Source organism: Lycorma delicatula, chromosome 8 (assembly GCF_047948215.1).
Source record: "Lycorma delicatula isolate Av1 chromosome 8, ASM4794821v1, whole genome shotgun sequence".
Lineage (NCBI taxonomy): Eukaryota > Metazoa > Arthropoda > Insecta > Hemiptera > Fulgoridae > Lycorma > Lycorma delicatula.
In genome coordinates, this window is record NC_134462.1 from 48,371,570 (window position 1) to 48,397,787 (window position 26,218).

A 26,218-nucleotide genomic window follows, 5' to 3' on the forward strand; every position below is an offset into this window, starting at 1 on the left:
AACAAATGCCAGGCATGTACTTTAGTGAAAAAGTGTTAAATGATGAAAAAATTGGTTCCAATAGCAGTAAATATACACAAAGCAGAGAAATGAAATACTCTTTGCATATATTGCAACAAATAGGAACATCTTAAAACTATACTAATATAATAATATATGATAATAATAATAATAATAATAATAATAATAATAATAATAATAATAATAATAATATATGATACTACACTTAATATATACCACTCAGTGGCAAAGTGGCAGTATCTGCAGCAGAGATGCTAATAGGTTTGAATCCTGATCAGGCTTGACATTTTTCACATTTCTAAAATTCTCTCTTATCCAAGAAAAAAAGAGGAATGTAAGGTAATTGTAATCTTTTTTTAAAAAAGTCACTCATTACTACCTTTGAGATGTGCGACATGATGTAGCAGACAGAAAATGTATTGAAAGAATAAAAAAAGATTATAAGAAACTTTATAAATAATCTAAAAAATTAAATCATAATAGTTCTCTAAGTTAACATACATCATAGTTGTTTTTTTAAATTATTTAATGTTTTATGCTTAAATTGTAGTAAGCAGATCACAGGATCTTGGGTAAGATTCAGTAAATTACATCCCATTAAAAGCTGATGCTTGTATAGGGTATGGAATTATTACCCATTTTGAGTTGGTAATACTGCTTATGTGAGGGGTTGCTATCAGTGGTGATTAAGTTCCATGTGGCCTTGGATTCAGCAATGGAATGTTGATCTGTATAGCAGTGCGTATTTTGTGAGGAATAGTATGTGTTAACTAACTTCAATATAGTGAGAATTTTGTCAGATGTTTGGTGATAATTGGCAGCAAGGGACAACACTTCAAAAAAATAATTGGTCAATGGGTGCATCAGTGACATAAGACAGCTCTGTTTAGAATAAAGCTTGTACTTGTCAAAACATCATCGGCCTTTTGAAAATATCAAGTGTATGAGAACAATTTGGAGAGGAGTCCACATTGATTAATGGACGGCATTCCCAACACTTAAATTTGTTGAACAGAAACGTGCAACAGATTTTGCATCATGATATGTATTTTCACCCTTATAAACCGCAAATCCTGGAATTAACTACTGTACATAACAAACTACATGTCTGTTGTTGCCAACATATTGTGCAGCTGTATCATATGCATGATGACCTACAGAGGATCCTCATCATGAGTGATGAAGCAATATTCTCAATCAACAGCTCTGTAAACAAACAAAACTTCGGATATTGTGTACCTACAAATCCTTCCCAACTTTATGAGAGGCTACTACACGATCCTAAGGACACTGTATGTGTAGCATTTCACTAGGGAATTAATGAACTCTACTTTTTTTAGGGTGATAACGATGACTGCGACAGAGAATACCTAATATGTGGTTTCTAACCACATGTTAGAAACCTTATTTCTACCTGAGTTGAAGTATACATCTTCAATCAGAATATGGCAGAATTTTGGTTTAAGCAGGGCAGTGCCACAGCCTGTACAATATTACTCTCAGTGAACCCAATGTACTACAGTCTCCAGGCAGCTTCTCTTTCGGTTTAGTGACATTTACTGGCTCTTTCATTCACAACACCTCAAGCTAAAGTTTTGATTCACATTCTCCTTAATGTCAACAACCATAAAAATGCAATTCGATTCGTCAGAGACTGCAACTATTACAGGGGATGCTTTACTAAGTATAGTCATATGAAGAGAATGAAGAGAATGTCATGAAGGTCATCTCCAAGATATTGTATTCAAGACACGAACTCTATTTTATGATTTCAAGACACTGACTTACTTGACCATGTTCAGTTATATTTATTGCTGTATACAACAAAACAATTATTCTACTTTTAAAATTAATTAAATGCTGCACTCTATAACAAATACCTGATGTGCCTCAAAGAATATCATCATAAAAACTGAAGAATGTGACATAAGGATTAAATACGGACAAAGTCATGTTAAATAAACTGATTCTTGTAAAACTATTTTAAAGCCAAACAACATTGAGTATTTTCCTGTGACATGTAGGTTAATAATCACAATAGTCAATTAAATTAAAAATTAAATAATTATAATAATTACAAATCTAACATGTATAGTACATGTATAGCACAAAAACCATCATAGTTTAAAAATAGTAGTAAAATCTAACTGACCTCTGGTATTGCAACAAATGTAATGAGTATTAATGAAATGACCAAGTTCACCCAGAACAGCCACCTTAAAAATGTGAAGTAAGACGCTACAACAGAACCAAAATGGCTTTCTATTTCTTTTATTCGTAATTCCCATGGTACCATTACATTCATTAAATTTGCAAGTTCACGTTTCACAAACTGCCATTCCTGAAAAGTACAATATAGATAAATCAAGTAAAAAATATTTGTAATAAAAAGGAAATCCAGCATTATTTTTACCAATTTACATTACAACAAAAACAAAGGTTTATTTTTGCATAAATAAACTATACAAGACTACAGACTATTAATGTAACACTACTAAAGAATTTACTGTCAATTTATTATATTATGACCAATTTTTCCCACTATGGAACAATTTTTTATTCCATTGCTCCTAAAAAATGCTCTATCAGTATTATTTAAATTAAATATTTTTTAACAATCAAGCAGAGTAGAAGCCAATTCACTGATTGTCAAACAGTCTGACAACACTTCAAATTGTTACATGGATTGAAAATGTTGTAAGTTTATAATTTAAGTATAGTTTAAGTATGTAATTTAAGTATAATGTAAGTATTTGATTTTGACTAAATGAAACTGAAAAATCCTGTATTACATATCTTTATTTGTTGATTTTTTTATCTATACTTTAACTGTGTAGTCTGAAATTAAATTATAAAAAAATTACAAACAATTTTTTAAATAGTTTAAAAATGACTAATGATTTCCATGAACAATGGCTAACATCCTCAGGTGGTTTTTAAACCAAAATTCAAAAAATCTGGCTTTGAATATTTAAATTTATTACATCTTCAAACTAATTTTTTAAAAAATTATTAATATTTCATAGAAAGTAAGAGATAGTATACAGTTCTACAAAACTCACACCAATCATGAAATTTTAAATACCATGTTAAACTATTTTCTACGCAAAATTATATAAATATACTTTGCTATTAAAAAAAAAAAAGGTCTAAATTGAAATTGAAATTTCATCACTAATGCCAAAAAGATTAACACAAAAAAATTAGCAAACCTCAAAAACAATAAAAGTGTTATTGTAGGCATATAAACAAACACACTAACGCCATTACGAAGCATCTTCATACAAAAAATTCCTATTGTTAAAAATCTCTATGAACACCACTCCATAGACTCACATGATTATCTTTCTTATTAATATAAGGCAACAACATGGCTTAGCTATCTCATTTTATAGTAAAATTGAGTTGATATTTTTTCTTATGTATCTCTAAAACTAAACTGAAATTAATAAATTCCAAAATTCCAGAAAGTCCTTAGTTATCATCTAGTTATAGTCTTAGCATTTTTACCCATTTTCCTTTTCTTCAATTTTTTTTAGATTTGTAGGTTCCTTTTCAAACAGGCAATATTTTTTGTACCCCAATCATAATTTAAATGTAAGTTAAAAAATAAAATAATACATTTTTTTAAAAACACAGAATAAACAATACTTTTTCAATTCTTTACTTACAAGTTGACTTTTGAAAGTCACACAAATTTAAAATAAATAACAATCTACTCACTGGCAATAGCACCAACATCAAAAGTAAACATTTAAAGAAGTAAAAAATATAGTTTCTTTACTTTTATATGTGTAAAATTATGTTATAAACAAACCTTAACAAAAATTATATCACAGCATGCCAACATGTCTTTAGTTGTTTTACTCTGGGCAAGTCGTTCCTGCAGTTCTCCTTCATGAATTTTTACATATGTTTTAGCTTGTTTCACCAATTTCATTTTTCGTCTCATTGGCCAAGGTTGCTGTTTAACATTGCTTAGTACCTCTTTATGTAATTTAATGTTTTGAAATATATGTTCTTCTGTCAGACCTTCATCTATTGAAATAGCTGTCCTGTAAAAATATAATTAGTTACTTGTTTTTAGTTTTTACAGACAACTGTAATGTACATGATCAAGCTTAGTATAACATTTTTCTATTAATCAATAAAACAAGTAATTTATCTTTCTTACTAAGGAGTTGAAGGAGGGTAGGTAAAGTATGAAAATGTAGACCAGTATATTTCTCGTATATAGACTAGTGAATAAATATTAGAGTTAATTCAATTCTATGCTGAGGTTAGATATTCTGTATTATTTTAACAGATAAAAATATCTTAAATTTCAATATTTTGAGCAACTTAAATAAAAAAATTATTTTTTATAAAGTTAACAAAATTTATACCCTACCCCTGTGAAAAGGGTTAAAAACCTGATACAAGAATAATTTAGAATAGTAATAATTGATTCTGCTATTTGATTGTTGACTTATTTATTACAATAAAAACATAATAAAATTCTATATTTTTCATTACTTAATTCTCTTATATAATAACCTAATTCAGATGACTGGGTCTAATGGAAGAAAAGTGTTTTCTTTTCCATGATGCCTTACTACTTATTTTATTTTATTACAACATGGGCAAGTAAGAAAATTCATGCAAATGAAAACATCTGCATAAGATTATGACCTATTCAAATTATGATTCACAACAATAAACTATAACAATCCTTTACTGCTCTGCGTATTAAATTATTTTAAAATCGCAAATATGCACAAGTACACAGATATTTCATAAAACGTTTTGACAAGAATCTTAACATTTGATGTAAATACAATTTTTTTTCTGAATGTAATCTAGTTTTTTATCTGAATTTATTCCATAGTAACACTTACCTAATTTAATAATATTCATATTTCTTCAAGGAGAAACAACTACAAAGAGAGACCATCCAGAAACTAGACTTGGATGGCGAAGCAGACATAAAAATTGTTGAATCTTGGAATAACATGTAGATCACACTGCTTCAATACTTACTGATGTATGGCAACAAACATAATATGGCTATAAGTGGTAGAAATTTTATAACAGTTTCATTATAAAGGAATCTGGTATATCACAATGTGTGTGTACTTTTCATTCTCAAGTACATTGCATCACTGATTCACCACTTTGGTATGGTCCATAGTAAATATTTTAATTAAGTTAAGAAATGTGTGATTTATCTAGCTTTTTTCTTCTTTTATTAATTCTAGTATTCCAAATGTTAAATATGAGTATTAGCAACCAGTTTTTTTGGATATTCATTTTAAAATAGAAAAGTAGCATTGTAAAAAAAAATATTCTTATATAGTAACATAAAAACTTACCAATATTTAATAACAGATAATTTAATTTATGGTTTAAAAAGTAATATACAAATAAATATAATTTACTCTGCAGAAGTTGTAGTAACATTAGAAGATCGGCGCCGAGGTAGAGCCTCCAACCCATCAGGTGAAAATGTTGAAGATGGCCGACGTCGTCTTGATGTCTGTCGTTTACTGGAGGCTCGTCGTAATAATATTGCACTGACACTAGCAGAATAATCTTCTTCCTCTTCTTCTGCATCTTCATCTCCGTCATCTCCATCTAAAAGATGAACATGTTTTATCACTTGCATTAGAATCAAAATGTGCTACCATGAGTACTAAACTTTTGTTTACATCTATTACAGTTTCATTTTAACCAGAAATTCTTGACAAAACATGGGATCGAACAACTTCAGCAGGCTTCTCACTCACCAGATAGCTCCCTGAGCATTGGTTGTTTCCTAAATTTAAAATTCTGCTTCAGGAAAGAAATTTAAAGACAGAAAAAAGATCAAAAGAAATGCCACAAGAGGTGCTCTCTAAAATGACTTAGAAAAATGCTTCCAATAGAAAAATTGTTGGGATAAATGTGTTTCATCAGAAGGGGCCTACTTTGAGAGAGAGCAAGTTATTGAAATATATTATATAGGTTAAGTATTTTTTTTTTTTATGTGTCAAGGTCAAGTACGTTTTGATCACATCTCATATATTTTTACCAAAAATGAAGAAGATAAATAAGTTATTATTTATAATTAAAAAATAATTGTTTAAAGTATTTATTAAATAACATTATAGGGCAAAATGGCAGTTTCAAACTACAATCAGAGATCCCAAAAATAAGTCTGTTTATTCATTTAGCCACCAATGATTCTACAGAGAGTAAACAAAAAAGTTATGTATTAATCTAGAGAAATAGATAATGTATATATAGTTGTACAAATATATTATGCTAAAGACCAATAAATTTTAGACAAAATCAGCGCATCTTAAACTCAGCTGATCTATAAATGAGACAACATTATGCTATTAGTTTCATGATGACTGGGTGAATCATTCAGGAATTGTTTAAAAAAATACAAACATTAGTAATTAATATTCTTAAAACAGCCAAAATTTAAATTAGCTGCATATTTGCGTTACATACGAGTATATCAATTTACTTTACAATAGTAAAAATTTTAATCTTAATTATTTATAAAAAAATAAATACACCAAAAAGCACAAGATTTCTATGTGCACTATTTAAAATATTATATACATTATAATTCAAATATAAATTTTATTTGTAGTTCAGAAAAGTAGACCTCAGTTTTTCAGGAAAGACATGAAATATAGTCTTTCTCTAAAATTAATTTTAAAAATCCTGTATAAGAAGTGAATAATGTAATTTTGCTAAAAGAGTGTAAAGATTTCAGTTTTATTTTCTCAAAAATTACACTGATAGTTTTACGAAAATGTTGTCGCATAAGAAAAACCAGAAACGTTTTTTAGTCTGATGTATTCCATAAAATTGAAATTAAATACATGGCAGAATTAGTAAGCTTCATGCATATGCAGTATTTGAAGAATTTTTTTGGCTGAATCATTACTGATATTAAATTTCAATTAATCTATTCAAACTTACAAGAGATTACGATGAAATAAATAAAAAAAAAATAGCTCAAGCAGCGCTAGACCAGTAGAACCATATTTGGCTTTTTATGTCATATCTGTGCTGGAATTTTAATCGCTATTCAGCAGATCTTCTGATTATCATACTATATATTCCTGCTTTAATATTAATTATTTTTCTTATTTTACTTCTATATGAAGTATTTTTACATTATGAAACAATTATGTTGTGTTTTGTTATACAATATGATGAAACTTTCCTTTCTTTAATTACATCATTTCCACACCTTTTTTTTAAAACATTTTCCTAAGTTCACAAGTTTTTTGAACAACTTCCCACATTAAATTATTTTCTATAATAATCTCTGAAAAAAAGAAAACCTAGAATCCAACATCTCTACGGTTGGTCTAGGTATTTTTACTTTCTTTCTTCCTTTTTCTCTTTTGTTATTTGCTTTTAGAGGGAAAGTTAATTTATGTTATAAGATACAGTAATCAATCCCTTTTGAATTTCTTAAATTAAATCCTGAAATCGCATGAGAGTTTTCATCAATTACACAAAAATATTTCCTCCTATTTTTCTTATCAAATTAGTTTAACAAATTTATGACTTATAACTTGAAAAAATGTACTGCAGATACAAGTAGGCATTATTAAAGGAAAACAGAGTGGAATAATAGTAATCATTAAAAGAATATGTATTAGATGTCATAATTATCCTTTGTGAATTAAAAAGTTGAGTATCTTATTGCTTTTGAATCACTTAAAATGTTTAATTTATAGTAAAAAATTATTAACTATGTAAAAAAGAAACTCCCTGGACATGATCAAATCCTTTTATGTAGATTTATCTTGCTGGATCATGAAAGATCTTGACATATTTTCATGATCCCCTCTTCATCTTCTCAAGAATTTTCTTTTCTCTGGAATTCCAAGATCCTCTTTTTCTCATTTACATTTAATCTTTTTCTTTCAGTCATCCAGTTCTTATTTAATTTTCTATTTCTCTCTCCTTTTATCTTCTGCAGCAATAATTTCTCATTTTTTCTCTGAATAAGATTAACACTTTCTCCTTGAAGCTTTCACAAAGGTGAGCTTCAAGGAGAAATTGTTTGTTACAGGTAAAAGAGACATTAAAGACTCTACCAGCTCTTAAATGAAGTGCTGCCATTAAACAAGCTCAGACACAACTTCATATCAGATCACAAAAAAAAAGGTTCTAGGTGTAAAAATTAAAAAATAAACCATTACATTTTTTATTTCTTTTCAACTGCTATAAATATGAGGGAATATTCATTTAACTGATTGGTGTCCTTAACTTCATAGATAAAGTCAGTGGACTTCTTTTATTCATATTAAATTGTGCTTCCATTGTGAATTGAAAAAGTGTTTGTTTTTTTTACCTCCACAATTATATTCTCATCAATTATTGTAATTGGGAAAAAATTCCTTGAACTTTCTAACCAATTCCTATTTCTCTGATTTTTCAGAATGTGAGCAATCTATTTAAAGATAAATTCTAATTTAAAATAAAATAAATGTTTTCTTTTTGAAACTTATGGTGATTCAACTGGAATAAAAATTTCCAAAATTCAAAAAGATATATCTAAAAAAAAGCTAATTCTCACCTGCTGATGTTTTACTATCCCTCGTAAAATGAACTTTTTCCATTTCTTGATGCTGTGACAGATTGTCAGGTGCAAATGTTACAGATAATCTATCCACGGAGGGTTGAGGAGAATTTGGTTCCTGTAGAACAAAAATAAACAGATATTTATCTTATTGGTAGAGTAGTAACATCTCACCCTCTCATCTGGAGGTCCCAGGTTCAAATTCTGGTTAGGCCTAATATTCTTCATATTCTACAAATTTCCATTTTCACATTCCCACTCACAAGCTTCTGCAGAGAATTAATTCATCATTAAAGAGAAAAAAAAATTATACAGAACATTTTTAAATGTAGTCTTAACAATGACACAAAATTCAAGTAATATTTTTCACTTTATGATCATGTCAATTAACCAGTGGAGTCGCTGAAATGGTCAAGAAGTATAATTCAAAATATTGATTTAAATTTCAATTAATAATTCAGTTATACAATACTACATTATTAGTTGGAAAATGATAGTCGGTTGATAATTTATAAAAAAAATCTGTTATTAGAGCACAATGAAGAGTACCCAGATGAAAAACATATTAAAAGTAAAGAAAAATTACTGATATAAAACAGAAATAAAATAAAGAAATTATAATTATAGGATTTTGATGGAAAAGAAATTGTAGATAAATCTTTTCATAATGTGTATGTTGCAGTCTGTTCAATTAATGAACAAACAACAAACAATAAGCAACCAACCCCCACATTACAATGAGATGGGCATACCATGTGAATGAGGAGTAGTCTTGCACAGACTCAGGCCAACTATTTCCGAGATTTGTGGTTAATTGAACTCCAACTACCAATTAAATCTTTATAAAAGCAACTAACCTTTACTAGTATGAGCATTGATAAAATATATATATATATATACACGAGGTTGTCTGAAACGTTTTGAGTCTCAACATGAAGATGGCAGCACTCGTCAACAAACATTAGGGAATGTATTCGCGCATGCGTTGAAGGGTACTCACTAAACTTTCAGCCATTTTGGACAATCAGTTATTATTTCATAATCGTTTGAGTAAGTCATTGTGAGTATTTTTGTGAAAATGGAAAAATCGAATATCGTGCCATGATTAAATACTTGAATTTGAAAGGCAATACACCTATGCAAATTAAAACCGAGTTGGACGCTGTTTACGGGGACTCTGTCCTATCATAGAAGGACGGGCAGCTGAATTTTGACATGGTCGTACCAGCTTAAATGTAACGGCTAAAAACTGCAACTACCACCGATATCTACGAGAAAGTTCACCAAATGGTACTAGACGACCGACGAATTAAGGTTAGAGAGGTTATGGGCATATCGAAAGAACGTGTTTGTCATATATTAACTGAAGAATTGGATTGCGTAACCTATCCGCGTTTTATCTCACTTTGGACCAAAAACTCATTCGAATGAACATTTCCAAGACCCTGCTGAAGCAGTTTAAGCAAAACGAGTCAGATTTTTTGCGTCGATTCATAACTATAGATTAAACGTGGATCTACCACTACACTCCTGAGACGAAACAACAGTCAAAAGAGTGGATTTCAAAGGGTGAACCCGCTCCGAAAAAGGTGAAGACGGTTCCATCAGCCGGGAAGGTGATGGCGACTGTTTTTTGGGATAGTAACGGAATTTTGTTTTTTTTTATTATCTTCAAAAGGTAAAACAATAACGGGACAGTATTACACATCATTACTTGAGAAGTTGAAGGCAGAAATTGCAAAAAAACGACACATTTGAAGAAGGAGAAAGTGCTTTTTCATCAGAACAATTCGCCTGCTCACACTCCGACGGTCGCCATGGCTAAAATTCACAAATTGCACTTTGAATTGGTTGACCACTCACCGTATTCACCAGATCTGGTCCCAAGCGACTTTTTCTTGTGTCCTAATTTTAAAGTTTCGCTTGGAGGAAAGAGATTTTCATCGGACGAGGTCATCGCATACGTAAACGCCTATTTTGCGGAGAAAGACGCCAGCTACTATTTGGAAGGGTTAAAGAGGTTAGAACATCGCTGGAAAAAGTGTATAGACTTGAAAGGAGACTGTTCACAAATAAAATTATATTTGACAGAAAAATTACATCTTTCTATGTTAGACTCAAAACTTTTTAGACAACCCTCATATATATATATATATATATAAATAAAAAAATTATAAAACTACGATTTTTAAAAACTAAATCATAAAAGTAAAGAAAATAAAGCGAAACTCTCATTTTTTTACATACTTCAAAAAAGGAGAAGGTTCTTAAAATTTATTCAACCATTATTTTTTTCCAAATGCTACGATTTTTATGATTCTTTTTTTATTTTACTGATGGAATTTGTATGGTGATTCTGTAATAAATTCCTTCTAAATGATTTAATTAGGTAAGTATAAAGTGTAATTAATATTGGATTAATATAGACATCAATGGATTAATTTTCTAAAGTTAGTGACAATTTTTGTAAAAAAAGAAATGTTTGGGTCTGTGAAGAAATTATGAACCTGAGCAATACGAAGTATATAAATTAGTTAATAATAAAATCTTAACAGTAGAATGAAATAATTTTTATTTAATAAAATATAACAAAAGGTAATTTTTAAATTTATTGACATAAATGATTAATTTTGATAAGTTTTTACATGTGTTTTTAATTGTAAAGAATTATGTTTCTTTAAAATTTTCTACTTTATTTCTTTAATTCTTTTTAGTTGTTCTTTTCAATATGATTATTTATAATGTTAAAGTTTAACAATATTCATGTTATTACTCTTAGCCAATTTATGTAAAGCTAAGAGCAATTATACAAAAATTAAAATAATTTTGATATAACTAAAAAGTAAAAAAAAAAATATATAAATTTTTGAAAAAATAATGAAAACAGCTTTCTTTTCGTTTTTTGCCGGTCTTCGTGGCAGCGTCTCCGCCTTTCACCCGGAGATCCTGGGTTCGAATCCCGGTCAGGCATGGAATTTTTCATACGCTATAAATTTCCATTCGGGTTAAATGATCATAGCAGTAGACATCTCATTAAAAAAAAAACCGTTTAGTTTAAAATTTGTTAGATTAAATTAAATACCGAGTTGGTTTAGTGGTAAACTCGTCGTCGTAAATTAGCTGATTTCGAAGTCGAAGTTCTCAGGTTCAAATCCTAATAAATAATAATAATATAAATCCTAATAATTATTTATTATTAATTAATAAATTCTACTTTTATTCGGATTTCAATACTAGATCGTGGATATTGGTTTCTTTGGTGGTTGGGTTGCAATTAACCACACGTCTCAGGAGTAGTCGACTTGAGTTTGTTCAAGACTACAAATTTACGGGTACAGTTACATTACACTGATAAGTCGTTAAGGACTATAATTGTTTATGCGATGACAAATAAACGTGCTGTATATATATATATATATATATATATATATATATATTTTGTAAGAACAACGTTTGTGAATCTTATAATAGAACACTAAGAAAAAGGCGGGCCTATGACCCGCCACGAAAATGTTACATGGTTTATGTTTCATTACACATGATTTTGTTAAATGTTTTTGTCAACTGTAACTAAATAATGTTCATGTATTTTGCATAACAACAATTTTTACAACGAAAAGCTTCAAAATCCTGAACATTTTTAGCTGTTTTTTGAGTTGTGTTTTTTAATACAGCTCTAACCCCAATGCTTTATTTTTTTAAAGAAAAATATATTATAACTATATTCCAAAACACAAATATAATTTTAGATAAATCGTTCGTATAAAGAGTACAAATCGTTCGAACGAATGAATCGTTCGTGCCCTTAGCCAAGCCACCCGGGCACACGTGACCAACTCTGCACCAATAGCAGCTAGAATAAAAATGTGAGCACACATCAAACAAACAAACCCACGCATCATCCTTTTTATGGAAAAGAAATAGAACATTCCACATGGTATATATGTGGGGAAAAACAAATGTACCAATGAAAAATATTCAAAACAGAGAAATTAAAGTAGAACATAGACGCAAGAAGTAGTGTATTCAAGTATTGTACATATTACTCTTTGCATTATTAAAAACAGTATGACATAAAAACAAACAATGAAATGAAAATGGCATGTTCTTTACTGACTTAAAATTTAACACTTTTATCAAAAGAGTAAATAAAGTATTTATTATGAAAGAAAACGAACGAAACAATATGATTTGTAATGATGAAATTGTGTAGCCCATAAATGACTGCTTAGCAGCTAAATGAATAACATTTAAAATTTCTTTTCAAACACTTTTTAAATTGGTATACATTCAATGGTAAATACCTATGATAAATTATAATAAAGAGATATTTGTCTGATGTCACCAAAAAATGTTATATTAATGAAAATTTAAAAACACGTAAATAAATACAACACCTATAAAATTCTCTGAATAAATACTATCAAAAACATTTTGCAGGGGTGAGGTTGTTTGAGAAATTACCATGAAATAAACAAACTATTAAATCCACATCACTCTTTACAAAAGAAAGATTACTCTGTGGTTGGTGGGCAATTTTGTATTTCTGATAAACATTTAGGGATAACAGCCCTTCTAGGAATCTAGGCCATCTAGGCCCATCTTGGAATCATTTTTTTCACTGCACATTATATTTTTACTGAATAAAACTGCCACTTTAATCATTCATTCTTTTATGTGTTATATGTTTTATTTCTGTGAAATATAACTTCTGTATGCCTTAAGCATAGGTTTCTATAAAGGTATTAAAAAGTAAGCATAAATAATACAGAAAATTAAATGCCTTGTATCAAATTTTCAGAGAAGCTCAACAGCTGAAACAGAGTGTATAGTATGTAGTAGTTACATATCTTAAATGAAAGTTCATGCAATAAGTACTTAAGAAATTGAAAGGAATGGAGATTTCCTAATTAAAACTATAAAAACACACTAAATAAAATAGCTAATTTAAACTGTTTAAATCAAACACCAAATTAAAAGAGCAAAATGCTAACAAAAATTCATATTTTTATCAAAATCAACTGGCAACATTAAGTAAAAATAAAAATTTAAATGATTGAAACAACCACTTTAAATCTATAAAAATCCCAAAATTCAATTTCATATCAAATGTTACAAATGTCCAAGAGGTAAGATCTTTTGAAGTGTAGGCAACAGTATGGCTATCTTCAGATAACTTTATTAAGTTATACTACCGAATTTAAAGACACAGTAGAAATATCCTTAGATGTTTCATATATACATTTGTTTATGCTAAGTGTTGACAATGCTATTAAATCCATCCATAAAAAAAAATTCTGGTACAATTATCAAGAATTCACATAAAAGATAAAGCATGCTATTAAATTTTAAAAGACAGTAGCACTACTTACATTACTTTCTGGAAATAAATCATGGACATTGTCTAAAAAACTAAGGCAAGTCATTCAGACGACTGAGATGAGTTCAAAGAAAACTTAAACTAATAAAATTTGATGGATGCAGAAATTATGAGGAGTTCCATACAAATGGAGTAAATTAGACATTATAGAACTAACTGATTATATCATATGCAGAAAACAAATAATGGTAGGCTTTTCTTTTCTTTCTTTCTTTTTCCTGTTTAGTCTTCGGTAATTACCATTCAGATAATACAGAGGATGAATGAAGATGATATGTATGAATGTAAATGAAGTGTAGTCTTGTACAGTCTCAGTTCGACCATTCCTGAGATGTGTGGTTAATTGAAACCCAACCGACAAAGAACACCGGTATCCACGATCTAGTATTCAAATCCATGTAAAAATAATTAACTTTACTAGGACTTGAACGCTGGAACTCTCGACTTCAGTGTTCACCACTAGACCAATCCGGTGGGTAAAATAATGGTAGGCTGTCTTTACATATGTTTAATTATAGATTAAAAATAAAACAAAAAATTGGGAGGCTAAGGTCAAATAGTATGGTGTAGGCCCAAGATTCTATTCCTGAAGATGGTAATGAAAACATGCAGAAAAGACAAGAAATAACTAATACAATAGTCTTCTTTCTGTTGTATAGAAAATTCTGTTTTAAGAGACCTAAAGAGTAAATAATAATGAATAACATTACTGAGAAAATGACATCCTTTCATGTATCTATCCAACTACATTGATTCTAGTTCTATGGTATTGGCCAACTCATTTTAATTAGTTTAGAAGTTTATTAGTTTCATTTTTATCAGTTTCATGCACAGAAAATTTGGATTACGGAATGATTTTTACTTCCTTGTATAAGTAAAGGAAATATTGCAATTGCAAAAATGTCAGATTTCAACAGAAATATCCATTTTGACCATTCCTGAATCCATTTCGACTAGTTTACGTATCTTGCATAACTCAAAAACAATTAGCCATAGAATGTTGAAATTTTGGATTTAGGACTGTTGTAACATGTAGTTGTGCGTCCCTCTTGATTGCAATCAACTTGACCAAAAATGTCCAAAAAGTCCAAAATCCCCCAAAAAATATTGGATTATGGAATTTTTTAAATGCAGTAATAAGCCCCCATTGAGAGCTTTTTAACAATATATAATAAGTGGTACTTATTTTGATTGGTTCCAGAGTTATAGCCAAATAAAACTTTAATTAATGAAATAATTGGAACTTACAAGGAGAAGGTACATTGGTTTGAATCCGACTTCATTTCCTTTTTTATAACTTCTTTTTTTAATTTAAATATGTTGATTTATTAATAATTATTAACCTTAGATTGTAAAAAAGTTTTTACATTAAATAATAATTCAATAATAACAATAAAAAAAGATATGAAAAAAAATCAGAAGTTTAGGTCTTTAATAATTAGTTATTAGGTCTTTTCCTTAAATTTTAAGGAAGTCATGCAGTGTTCAGATCAGATTTTTTAAGATAAGAGATAAAAGAAAATTCAAATTAGAAAAAAACTGTACTTAAAAAAGTCTGGATTATAGTGTTTTACTTTTTTAATTCTACTGCACATTGTTTTAGAATAACTTTTTATTCAATTGTAAAAAAAATTTGATAAGTTTCAAAAACTTTCCATATTTTAAGAAAGTAAAATTAAACTCTCTTACATGTATAATACATACCTTAAAGTTTTTGTAGATAACATTTAGAAAACTTTTAACTTAATGTTATTATTAATAATCTGTCTGTTTTATTTTGTAGAACAGTAATCAATTAAAAAAAAAAGGAAAAAAATTTAAAGATGTAATTTTTTTACTGTTATATTACTCTTATTATTGATAAAATAGAATTAAAAAGAAATTTATAATACTAAAGTAACAAAAAATGATATCAGACAACAGCAATAGTGTGGGTATTAAAGACAAAAATGTATCACGAACGAAGTAATCTCAAACTGTAACTAACTAGTATAAACCTGTGTCAAGAATGACTCAAACAATGTTGTATTCACACCCCCTTCCTTCTTGTTACCCAGCCGACACACCACAAGGCGCCACACCCAGACAAATCACATCTACTCCATTTACTTGTTATTATACCTGATTTAGAGGTTTTATGACTTTGGCTGATTAGAGTTGGCTACTTTTTATTTTTTTTATTTTAAGGTAAAACTCTCGCTTTGTTCTAACCATATCTATGGTATAACCATAATATATATAATCACATTCTACCATATCTTTGTTTTATTTGTCATCAATATTTTACAACATATAAATTTTACCACAAATAAATTTAACACATAAAATGCAAAATACATTTAAAAGAGAAGTAAAAGCTACCAGGAAAGAAAAATGTCCACATATTTTTAAATCAAACGATAAATATTTAGTAGAATTAAAGAGGTAAATTTTTAAAATAAAAATATATCACATGCTACAAAATGCAGTCTATCTCCAACTGTAATCAAGAATAATATGTAAAACAAGCTAACCTCTCTATTTACCAAGGCTTTACAGAATGCATAAAAATGTTCTACTATATTATCCTATGAGAGATACATAAGTGTATTTTAATTCAGTCCAGTAAATTCTACGTGAATTTAAACTCCACTGAGACTTTGAAGAGATACATTTCCAAGGCAGAAAAACATTCCAATCAAATAAAGAACACAAATATACTTGTCCAGTCTTTTTTGAATAAAGAAAATTATGTAGTGAGCACAGTATTTTCGGCTTAAAAAGTAAATACTGTCAAAGAATGGAGATAATTAATATTCTTATTATTAATTGTTATTATTATTATTATTAATTAATGTTATTTATTTTTCCTATAAATATATGTTATAAAGGTTGCTGAATTTTTTTTTAGCAACATTTTGAAGACATGTGGTAAGTTTCTGACAAACATACATGCATGTGAATAAATAGTTCAATGTGTGTTAAAGGGCAAATTATTATATACACAGACCAAAACAAAGTAAATCTAATAATCTAATAATAATTAGATTTTATTAAGTACTATTATAACCAAAACAGTTGTAGGAAAGGTATCATGAGATTTAACTTGCTCCCAAAACTGAAAATAGCCATTAGTTAAATAATAAGTATCTCTTGCCATGATGACAAAGGAAAGTGAAAGTAAAATGTTGCATGTTGCTTTCTTCACTGAGCAAAACATATTGTTGCATTTGGCATGTCAAGTACACTTAAATAAAGGAAATAAGTTTGCAAGTGATATCTTCACTCTGTTCATTAAAAGGACTAATTTTATATTTAATACCATTACTAAAAGAACAAGCAACACTGAGTGGTTGTTATTTCTGGGAATGGCTACGTCATTTTCATGAGTAACTTGTGACTCAAGTCAAGTTGCCTAAAGCCATAATATCATGATTATGGCACGTGATGTAAAATATTATTATACTAAGTTACAGGTAGTTTAGTGGTTAGGATCACTAGCAATTAGAAACTATAAAAACTGCATGCTAAAGGACTCAGGCTAAAATTTTATTATTAATTGTGTAGTTAGTTCTGGCTGGATTTGATTTTTGATTTATTGATGTACTTTGATAACTGGAGTTTAACTAACAACCCTATTTAGAAGGGATAGCTTGACAAACAGTACCAAGTGCCAAATTTTGCTGAACTACCTGTTCAGCAAAATTGCTGTTAAACAAATTAAAAATTATCTTCTAAACCAAATGTTTTATAACTTAAAAGGGGATATGAGTAAGGCTGATACTGCCATCTCATGAAATGAAAAGGAAACAAATATTTGTTAGCCAATAGAACATAAGGAGGTGATGTGGCTAGACAAAAAAAAATCATATTTATTAACTCACAAATCATTTTTTTTTCATTCCTCTAAATATTCTTCCACCAATTGGAATAAACTGATCCCCAAAATTAATTTATGTTATTAATTAATTAGATCGTTGTTCTACAATGATCTAATGTTGTAGAAGTACTGATAAACAAAGAAATAAATATGAAACTATTCAAATGATTTTATCTCGCCTGTAAATGAAGATGAACTACCCCAGTTAGGAGAGGAATAATTCATTAAATAACAAGAAAGACAAATTTTAACTGGTTTTAGTCAAATTAAAATCAAAAACACTTGAATTAGTAGAAATAAAAATATTTTGTTATTCAGTGATCCTTATATCATAAAATATTTAATAAATTATTACTTATAATATTCCTCTTTGTAACACTGGTTCTGAAATTAAATTAAATTATCTACTCATCCCATACTCCTTGTGACTTCATATACCTGTATTACTGGTGTTATCCTTGCCGTAATACATTAGATACATTATACATTCTAATATTATGTAAAATTAGACATCAAATAAATCATTAATAATTATTAGATTTCATTACATGTATTTGTGCATGTACAAATACCCACAAGCATGGATGTACACACACACACACACACACACACATACAAAAAAATCAGGGAATAATATAAATTAGATAATATTCACAAATAATAACTTGTAACATGAATAAACAGACTAACATGTTATTTTACAAAATGGAAAGAAAAAATTAATTATAAATTAAGTTGATTTAACAAGTTTAATTTAATACTAAAAAATATATATAAGGGAGTATTTTAGTTGATTACAAAAGCTGTCATCACAGTTGATGGATTGAACAACATCTGAATGCAGTCGACCAAGTTATTACTTTATTTCATTCACATTTACATGACATAATAAAAAGCATCTAATAATATATTATTATAAACTTTAATCTATTGCACAATTAATCATAAATATAGCTTTTTTCAAGTTATAGACAATTTTTTTATTTTTTTAAAATAAAAATATAAAGTAGCATAACTAATTTACATAGATATAATTGATGTTTTATCAACAAATTAATAGAACAGCTGTTTTTCATTGAACAATTTCTATTTAATCATTACAACTGAACTGATGTTATTGAAATTTGACGGGTGAATGACCTAGATTGATTTAAGCTTGGATTAATTTGAAATACTTACAGACAGCCATGTTACGCTCAATGAAAAATATTTTCTGAGTTACTATCTCAGAACAAAATTGACAAATAGATAAAAATGAATCTTCTTTTTACATTTTATTTTGACCAACCTTCATGATTGGATGGAAGCATCACAGCCTTTCACCTGGAAGGTCCCAGCTTTGAATCCCAGTCAAGGATGGATTTTATATACGAGGTGTGTGAGAAAAATAATGAGACTGACTTTTTACTTACCAAATTTTTTATTTTTTTCAAACAACAATATCATCCCCTTCAAAGTAGTTCCCTTGGGCAGCTATACACCGGCAGAGTCATTCCCAATTCTGGTAGCAGCAATGGAAGGTTTCAACTGGTAGGGTTTTTAACTGGTCGGTCACAATCTTTTAAATGTTCTCCAGAGTTCCAAAATGACATCCTTTTAAGACATGTTTCAATTTCAGGAAAAGGAAAAAGTCACAAGGACTCAAATCAGGTGAATAGGGGGGTTGCGGAACCATAGGAATGCATTTTGAGGTCAAAAATTCCCTGATGGAAATGGCCGTGTGACATGGGACATTGTCATGATGAAGCATCCACTTGACTACAATGTCTGGTCTCACGCGAATCACTCTTTCCCTGAGCCCCTTTCAAGGACACCTTTGTAAAACATTTGGTTGACAGTTTGTCCTGGAGGAAAAAATTCTTTATGCACAATACTCCTACTGTCAAAAAAGCAAATCAGCATGGTTTTGATCTTTGATTTACTCATTCGACATTTTTTCCGTCGAGGATATGATGGAGTGTGCCATTCTTTGCTTTGCCGCTTTGTTTCAAGATCGTACTCAAATATCCAGGATTCATCACCTGTGATCACATGATTGAAGAATTCTTGGTCATTGTCAATACTCTCAAGATCAACGCACTTGTTTCTTCGATTGTCCTTCTGTTCCGTTATGAGGTTTTTCGGCACCGATTTCGGACAAACCTTTCGCATGTCTAAAGATTTTTTTTTAATTTCTCCTCATAGTACACGTTACATATATTTTCACCTAACTTGGTGGTTAATATTAATAGCGAATTTGCCTTTTTGTCAAGTAAATTGCTGCAGATCAAACCAAATGAAAAACATAATTCGATTGTACAAATTATGTGTTTACAAAGAAAAATGAAATGGACATCACTTTGGATTTTTTTTTTTTTTTTGTAAAACCACAAATCTATTTATTTTGTAGAAAACATTTTCTAAAAAATGTTTATAGGAACCTCTTTGCTTATTTTAATGCCCCGAATCGCTTCTTGAAGTTGTGCCATATTTTCATATTATATTGTATGTAAATATGATCGGCCGAATTTACGGAACACGAAATCATTTTCAAATTAAATTTTAAAGTAATTCAAAATAAATACAAAAATTTAGTGAACAATTTTCCAACATAAAATTGTTTATAATTTTGTTTATCGAGAATCGGTTCGTTTCATTAAGTAGAATTATGGACATTGAGCGTACTTTTTAGAGTTATTATATTTTTTTAACCTCTGGGATCACCATTCAAGTATTATTTCAGAGGATGAAATGGATGACAATTTTTGTAGCGTATGAAACATGCCATGCTTGACCAGGATTCGAACCCAGGACCTCCGGTTGAAAGGCCGAGACGCTACCACTCGCGCCACAGAGGCCGGTTGTACTTTTTAGACTTAATAAATGTTTATCTTAATGCAATTTAATTATATATATATATATATATATATATATATATAAAGCGAAAGTTTGTCGATCTGTCTGTCTGTTTGTTTGTAACAGCATCAAACCACCGGTTTGATGACGGTTCAGCGAGAACCAACCGACCGATACAATTGTGCTTATCCCAGGGAAGGTTTTTAAGCTATAGATCGAGTCCTTACTCTCCTTGGGAGTTAAGATGTTCATTAAAACAAAAATTAATCCTTTTACATCATTATATTTTTATCACCATGGCACCAGAAATATAATGAAGTAAAAGGATTAATTTTTTTAAAATGAATATCATTAAAATATTTAATATTTTCACAACCATGAGGATAACGAATGCGTCGGTGGTCCAAGGGGCGGAGCCCCCTGGCTAGACGGTCGGGCGAGCGAAGCTAACTCTGACCGGCTAATGTATATGTATAATATAATATTGTATATATATTATATTTTTTTCTTGGTAATAAATATTTATAGTTTACATTTTTATGAAGTTATTTAAAAAAATTAACAGATTATTACTATGGCAATGACACAGTAGTGGTGTTAGCATAATATTCTTTTTTGTTTCTTTTTACTTAGTGGTTTGAATCACGTGACGAAAAATAATAAAAAGTAGACCAAGAACAGCTTAAAGGGTGTGAGTAATGCTTACGTACGGAATAAATAAACAGCCATCAGCAAACAAGCAACAGGCTGGGCGCGCCATTGTTTTCCGTTTATGTTAATTTCCTATTCCTTTTTATTACACTCAACCCCAATTACAAAACATTTTCTTTAACGATTCAAAAACGTTTGAGGCGTTTAAAACATTTTTACTCTAAAAATATTATGTTTCATTAAACAACAAAGCTAAAGGAAAATGTAGCTTCTTTCATTTTCTTAATAGGTTTTCCCTACACAATATGTTATATTTTATCTTTTAAATTAGGTTTTTTGTACACAATTTTTTTATTCAGATTTTAAATAGCCTGTTAAAATTATGTCACTAATTTATTAAAATTAATTGTTTTTTACCGTTAATCATAATTTTTTTACGTACAATAGTTATTTTATTTCTGGAAACTAACATAACCAGAAGTGATTTTAAAAGTTTCATTTCTATCTTTTAGAAAAATTTTTTTTAAAGAATACACCAGTATTAAAATATTTAATCCGTTAACAGTTTTTTCTTTCTTCTGCTGTATTTTTTAATGTATAACAATATGAAAACAATCCTTATTAGAATAGTATTAACAGTTGGAAAATAAATAATCGTTTAATTGTAACCAAATAAAACCATTTAAACTATAAATATTATCCATAATAATGCAAATAATTTTCAAGATGATATAACTATTTACAGCTTGTCGAAAATTTTAGTCCAGAACGTTTTGGCCCAGAGTTAATTCTCTATCACGTAATTTATTTGTCATTATAAAGTTCATTACTTGTAAGTCAATAACAAATAAGTTGTAACTAAGTAATAAGAAAAGTACATTTAGTTATAAAATAAGTTAGATTTTTGACTTACCCAATAATGAATTAATAAATTGTATCCTAGTCGAAGTATGTTAAAATTAACATTTAATATTTATGATTTTTTCCGTTACCTTGGTTAAATATTTTTCCAAAGATCTTTTCTTATTCTGAGCCGCTTTTTTCTTTATAAAGATTGATTAAAAATATAATTTTTATTATCTTAATCTTAATGAAATAACATGAACTATTCTGCTGCTATTATTCATACAACCTGTTGGTGGTAATAAATTATTTTTCAATAATTTAATATTTGAATATACTTCTTACATATTGGTTGTAAGTGTCTTAATAATTTAAATTAGCTCTATTAAGTCCTTAATACAAAATATCGAAAAAACAATATTAATTTAAATGTTCAAATTTTATTAAATTTATTTATTTAATTTAAATGCTTGATATCATAAAGCAAAAAAAAATGTAATTAATTAATAATTATTTTATTATTTACTAAACTGGAAAAAAAAGGTGGGGCTACGGCCTGTTCGTATCAAGAAGTATAAAGGGTTCGAGAAGTATAAATCGTTTGAACGAATGAATCGTTCGTGTGCTGCGCGCAGCCGCCCAGCGAAACATCATTGGTCCCCTCTACCCCAATAGCAGCTAAAATAAAAATGTGAGCGCGTACAACAAACAAACGAACAAACCCACGCACATTGTTTTTACTTCCGTGTACAAAGGAAAGAAAGTACTGTGATCGCGAAAATTTTCGGTTTTCAGATTTCAACGGAAATATCCATTTCGACCATCCCTGAATCAATTTTGATTAGTTTCGGCGTGACGTCTGTACGTACGTACGTATGTATCTCGCATAACTCAAAAACGATTAGCCGTAGAATGTTGATATTTTGGATTTAGGACTGTTGTAACATCTAGTTGTACACCTCCGTTTTTTATTGCAATCGACTGAACCAAAATGGTCCAAAAAAAGCCCAAAATAAAAAACAATGTGGGTTTTGGACTTTTTCTTAATTGCAGTAATAAGCTCTCGTTGACAGCTTTTAACGATGTATCATAAGTGGTAATTTTTTCATTGGTTCCAGAGTTTTATAGCCAAATAAGATTTTAATTAATGAAATATTTGGATCTTACAAGGGTAAAAGCACGTCGGTTCGAATCAGACTTCATCTCCTGTTTTTTCTATTAACTTCTTTTTTTAATCTAAATATATTAATTTATTAAAAATTATTAACCTCTGATTGTTAAAAAGTTTTACGATAAATAATATTTATAATAATAATATTTCAGTAAAAAAACACATATGAAAGAATATCAGAAGTTATTATTGAAATAAAATTTTATGTACTTTTCATTTAAAAAAATGTGTATATATAATTTAATAGGCGTACAAAGAAGTCATGTGGTGTCCATATCAGATTTTTTATTTATGGAAAATCCATAAATAAAACAACCTACAAAATCATAAATCGTTGGATCTCTCTGAATAAATATTTGGAGAGCTCTGGATAAAAGATCCATAAATATTTTCCTTTTTTTAAAAATCTTATTAAATACTTAAGCGTGCAAATTTTAATATTTCATGATATTTTAATTGATATTTTTAATTATGTATATATTTTTTCAAGTGAAAAGGAATCAAAATTCGTCACCGATTTCTATTATTGACACTAATTTCTATTATTGACGTATCTACAAATACTTGAAAATACATAATTTTCCCAAACGTGATCACGGTAAATGCATTTTTTTGTTCATTGTGTTTATATGTTTGTAAGTACAGTATAGCTGAAACTTTTTTTTTACTTTCTCAGGGAATATATTTCCGTTTACGGGTCCTAGTACATATAGACCAAAAAACATATGTATTTGTATGTGTGTACGTATTTTCGACAATTAGAATTTATCAATCTGTTTAATTTCATTCAATAATTTCTTTACAAATATTTAAGGTACTAATAAATTCTTCTTGCTGTACAAATCTGTACTGTTTTGTACTGTAATAAATACAATACAAAAACGAGTAGTTTTTACTTATATTAACGGATTATTATCACACTCCCTCAATCAAGCGAGTTATAAAATGTATAAAAGTTACCACTTTGTATAAAAGTTATCAAAATATTTAATTTGAGCTGTGTTTATATGAACTTGTTTTAATGGGTATTATTAATGTGGCTCATGTTTATAGTAAGAAACATCATTATTAAATAATAGGACTATACCCTTCAAATTATAATAATTTATTAATAGCTTTTTTTTTAGGTATTGCTTCAGAAGATGAGGTAAATGACAATATTTGTAGCGTGTGAAAATGCCATAACTGACTGGGATTCGAACGCGGGACCTCCAATGAAAATCCGAGACGCTATCACTCGCACCACGGAGACCAGCTTATTAATAGCTTAGTCATTTTATATGTATTCATAGAATAGCCAAGTAATTTTTTTCGCATTGTTGATTAATATTGAATACGAATATTTACTTTTCATTTTCAATAAACTAACTTAGTTTAATTCTTGGCGTGTCCCGGTAAGAATGGTACAGCTCTTTCCTTTTGTAATGTGTGACGTGTTAGTTAATGTTTTGTGTGTATTAATAAATTCGTATGTTTTTTACATTTTTTGTTAGTGAATTTTTTTTGCAATGACAGAATTTAAATCCGTAATTAAGAATAAAAAGCTCCGTAATTAAGCTCATGAAATAGTTAATAATGTATACGATTTTATGAAGAAAGAAACTATAAAGTTAAGAAAATTAAAAGATGACAAACATTTAATACGCATTAAAAAATGTGAAGAAAGAACTGTTGCAGCTTGTAGGATTTCAAAATCACAAGTTCAAAAACTGAGAAAAGAAAAGCAGTTGTGCTCATTCAGCACAACAAAACAGTGTAAACAACTTTCAAAACCAGTCAGTGGATTAGATAGTTTTGATCAAGGCTTTGCAAGAACAGTTAACGAGTTTCACGCAAAACAAAATGACTGCCTACATTAAATAAATTACCTGAAGAACTTCAAAAGAGGTATAGTTGAAGTGGTGTAAAACTAATAACAATAGGAAACTTTTGATTGAGAAAGAAACGTCTAGTGGAAGAGGATAGAATATTTAAGAAAAATGACCGACTGCAGAAAAGAAAATTCTTCGATTGTTTATTTGAAGGAACGTGTATTTTAACGTCCCGTTCGACGACAAAATTCCCTTGGAATTTTTCGAAAGAAAATTACATACTTTGAAAAATAAAACGTTTCTATTTTTAAATCAAACATACTGATAAACGTATACTTGATGCATCTTGTTTCGTAGCATTAACAGTAGCTAAGATGTCCAAAGGGGCCCATACAATCGCAGAAAATCTCATGTTACCTGCAGCAATTGATATGGTCAGTGTTATAATAGGCGTGGAAGAAGCAAAAAAATTGAAAAAATTCCGCCTTCTAACGACACAGTGTCAAGGCAAATCGATGACATGGCTGACGATGTTCGTGATCAAATAATTAAGCAAGTGAGTTTAAGTGAATTTTTTAGTATTCTATTTGATGAATCAACAGATGTGGCAACCATTTCTCCGTTCTACAGTGTGGTTTCCGCCAAGTAAGATCTTCATTGACCATTTATTGTAACTGGAAGCAGCTATTCAAAATGCTTTCCTACTCCGCCAGCGCCTCATCGCTATCTTCTTTGACATCAGAAAGGCGTACGATACAGCCTGGCAACATAGTATTATAAACCCTTAAAGAATGGGGAGTCAAGGGCAATATGCTTGCTTTTATTAAGGGTTTCTTAAATCACTGAACTTTCCGTGTTCATGTTGGAAATTCTTTATCAGGTACCTCGGAGGATGGAATGCCTCAAGGAAGTGTATTAAGTGTACCTTTACAACCGTACCTTGATCAACAGTATTACTAAATGTGTCCAGCCACATGTTTCATTACTTGATTTTATTATAAATATTACGTCCCATTCAAGGGGCACAGCAGAGAGACTACTACAGAACACTATATCTCGCCTTGAAGCTTGG

General features: G+C 29.2%; 1 protein-coding gene across 1 annotated transcript in view; it reads right to left on the minus strand.

Moving 5' to 3' along the window:
• Positions 1-26,218, minus strand: part of Tmc (Transmembrane channel-like) — a 69,952-nt gene that overhangs the window by 27,894 nt on the left and 15,840 nt on the right. The window contains exons 3-6 of the mRNA XM_075373728.1: positions 8,594-8,714; positions 5,439-5,634; positions 3,839-4,076; positions 2,174-2,362 (exon numbers count right to left, since the gene is read on the minus strand). Of these exons, the coding sequence (XP_075229843.1) occupies positions 2,174-2,362; positions 3,839-4,076; positions 5,439-5,634; positions 8,594-8,714 (744 nt within the window). The remainder of the gene's footprint in view (positions 1-2,173; positions 2,363-3,838; positions 4,077-5,438; positions 5,635-8,593; positions 8,715-26,218) is intronic.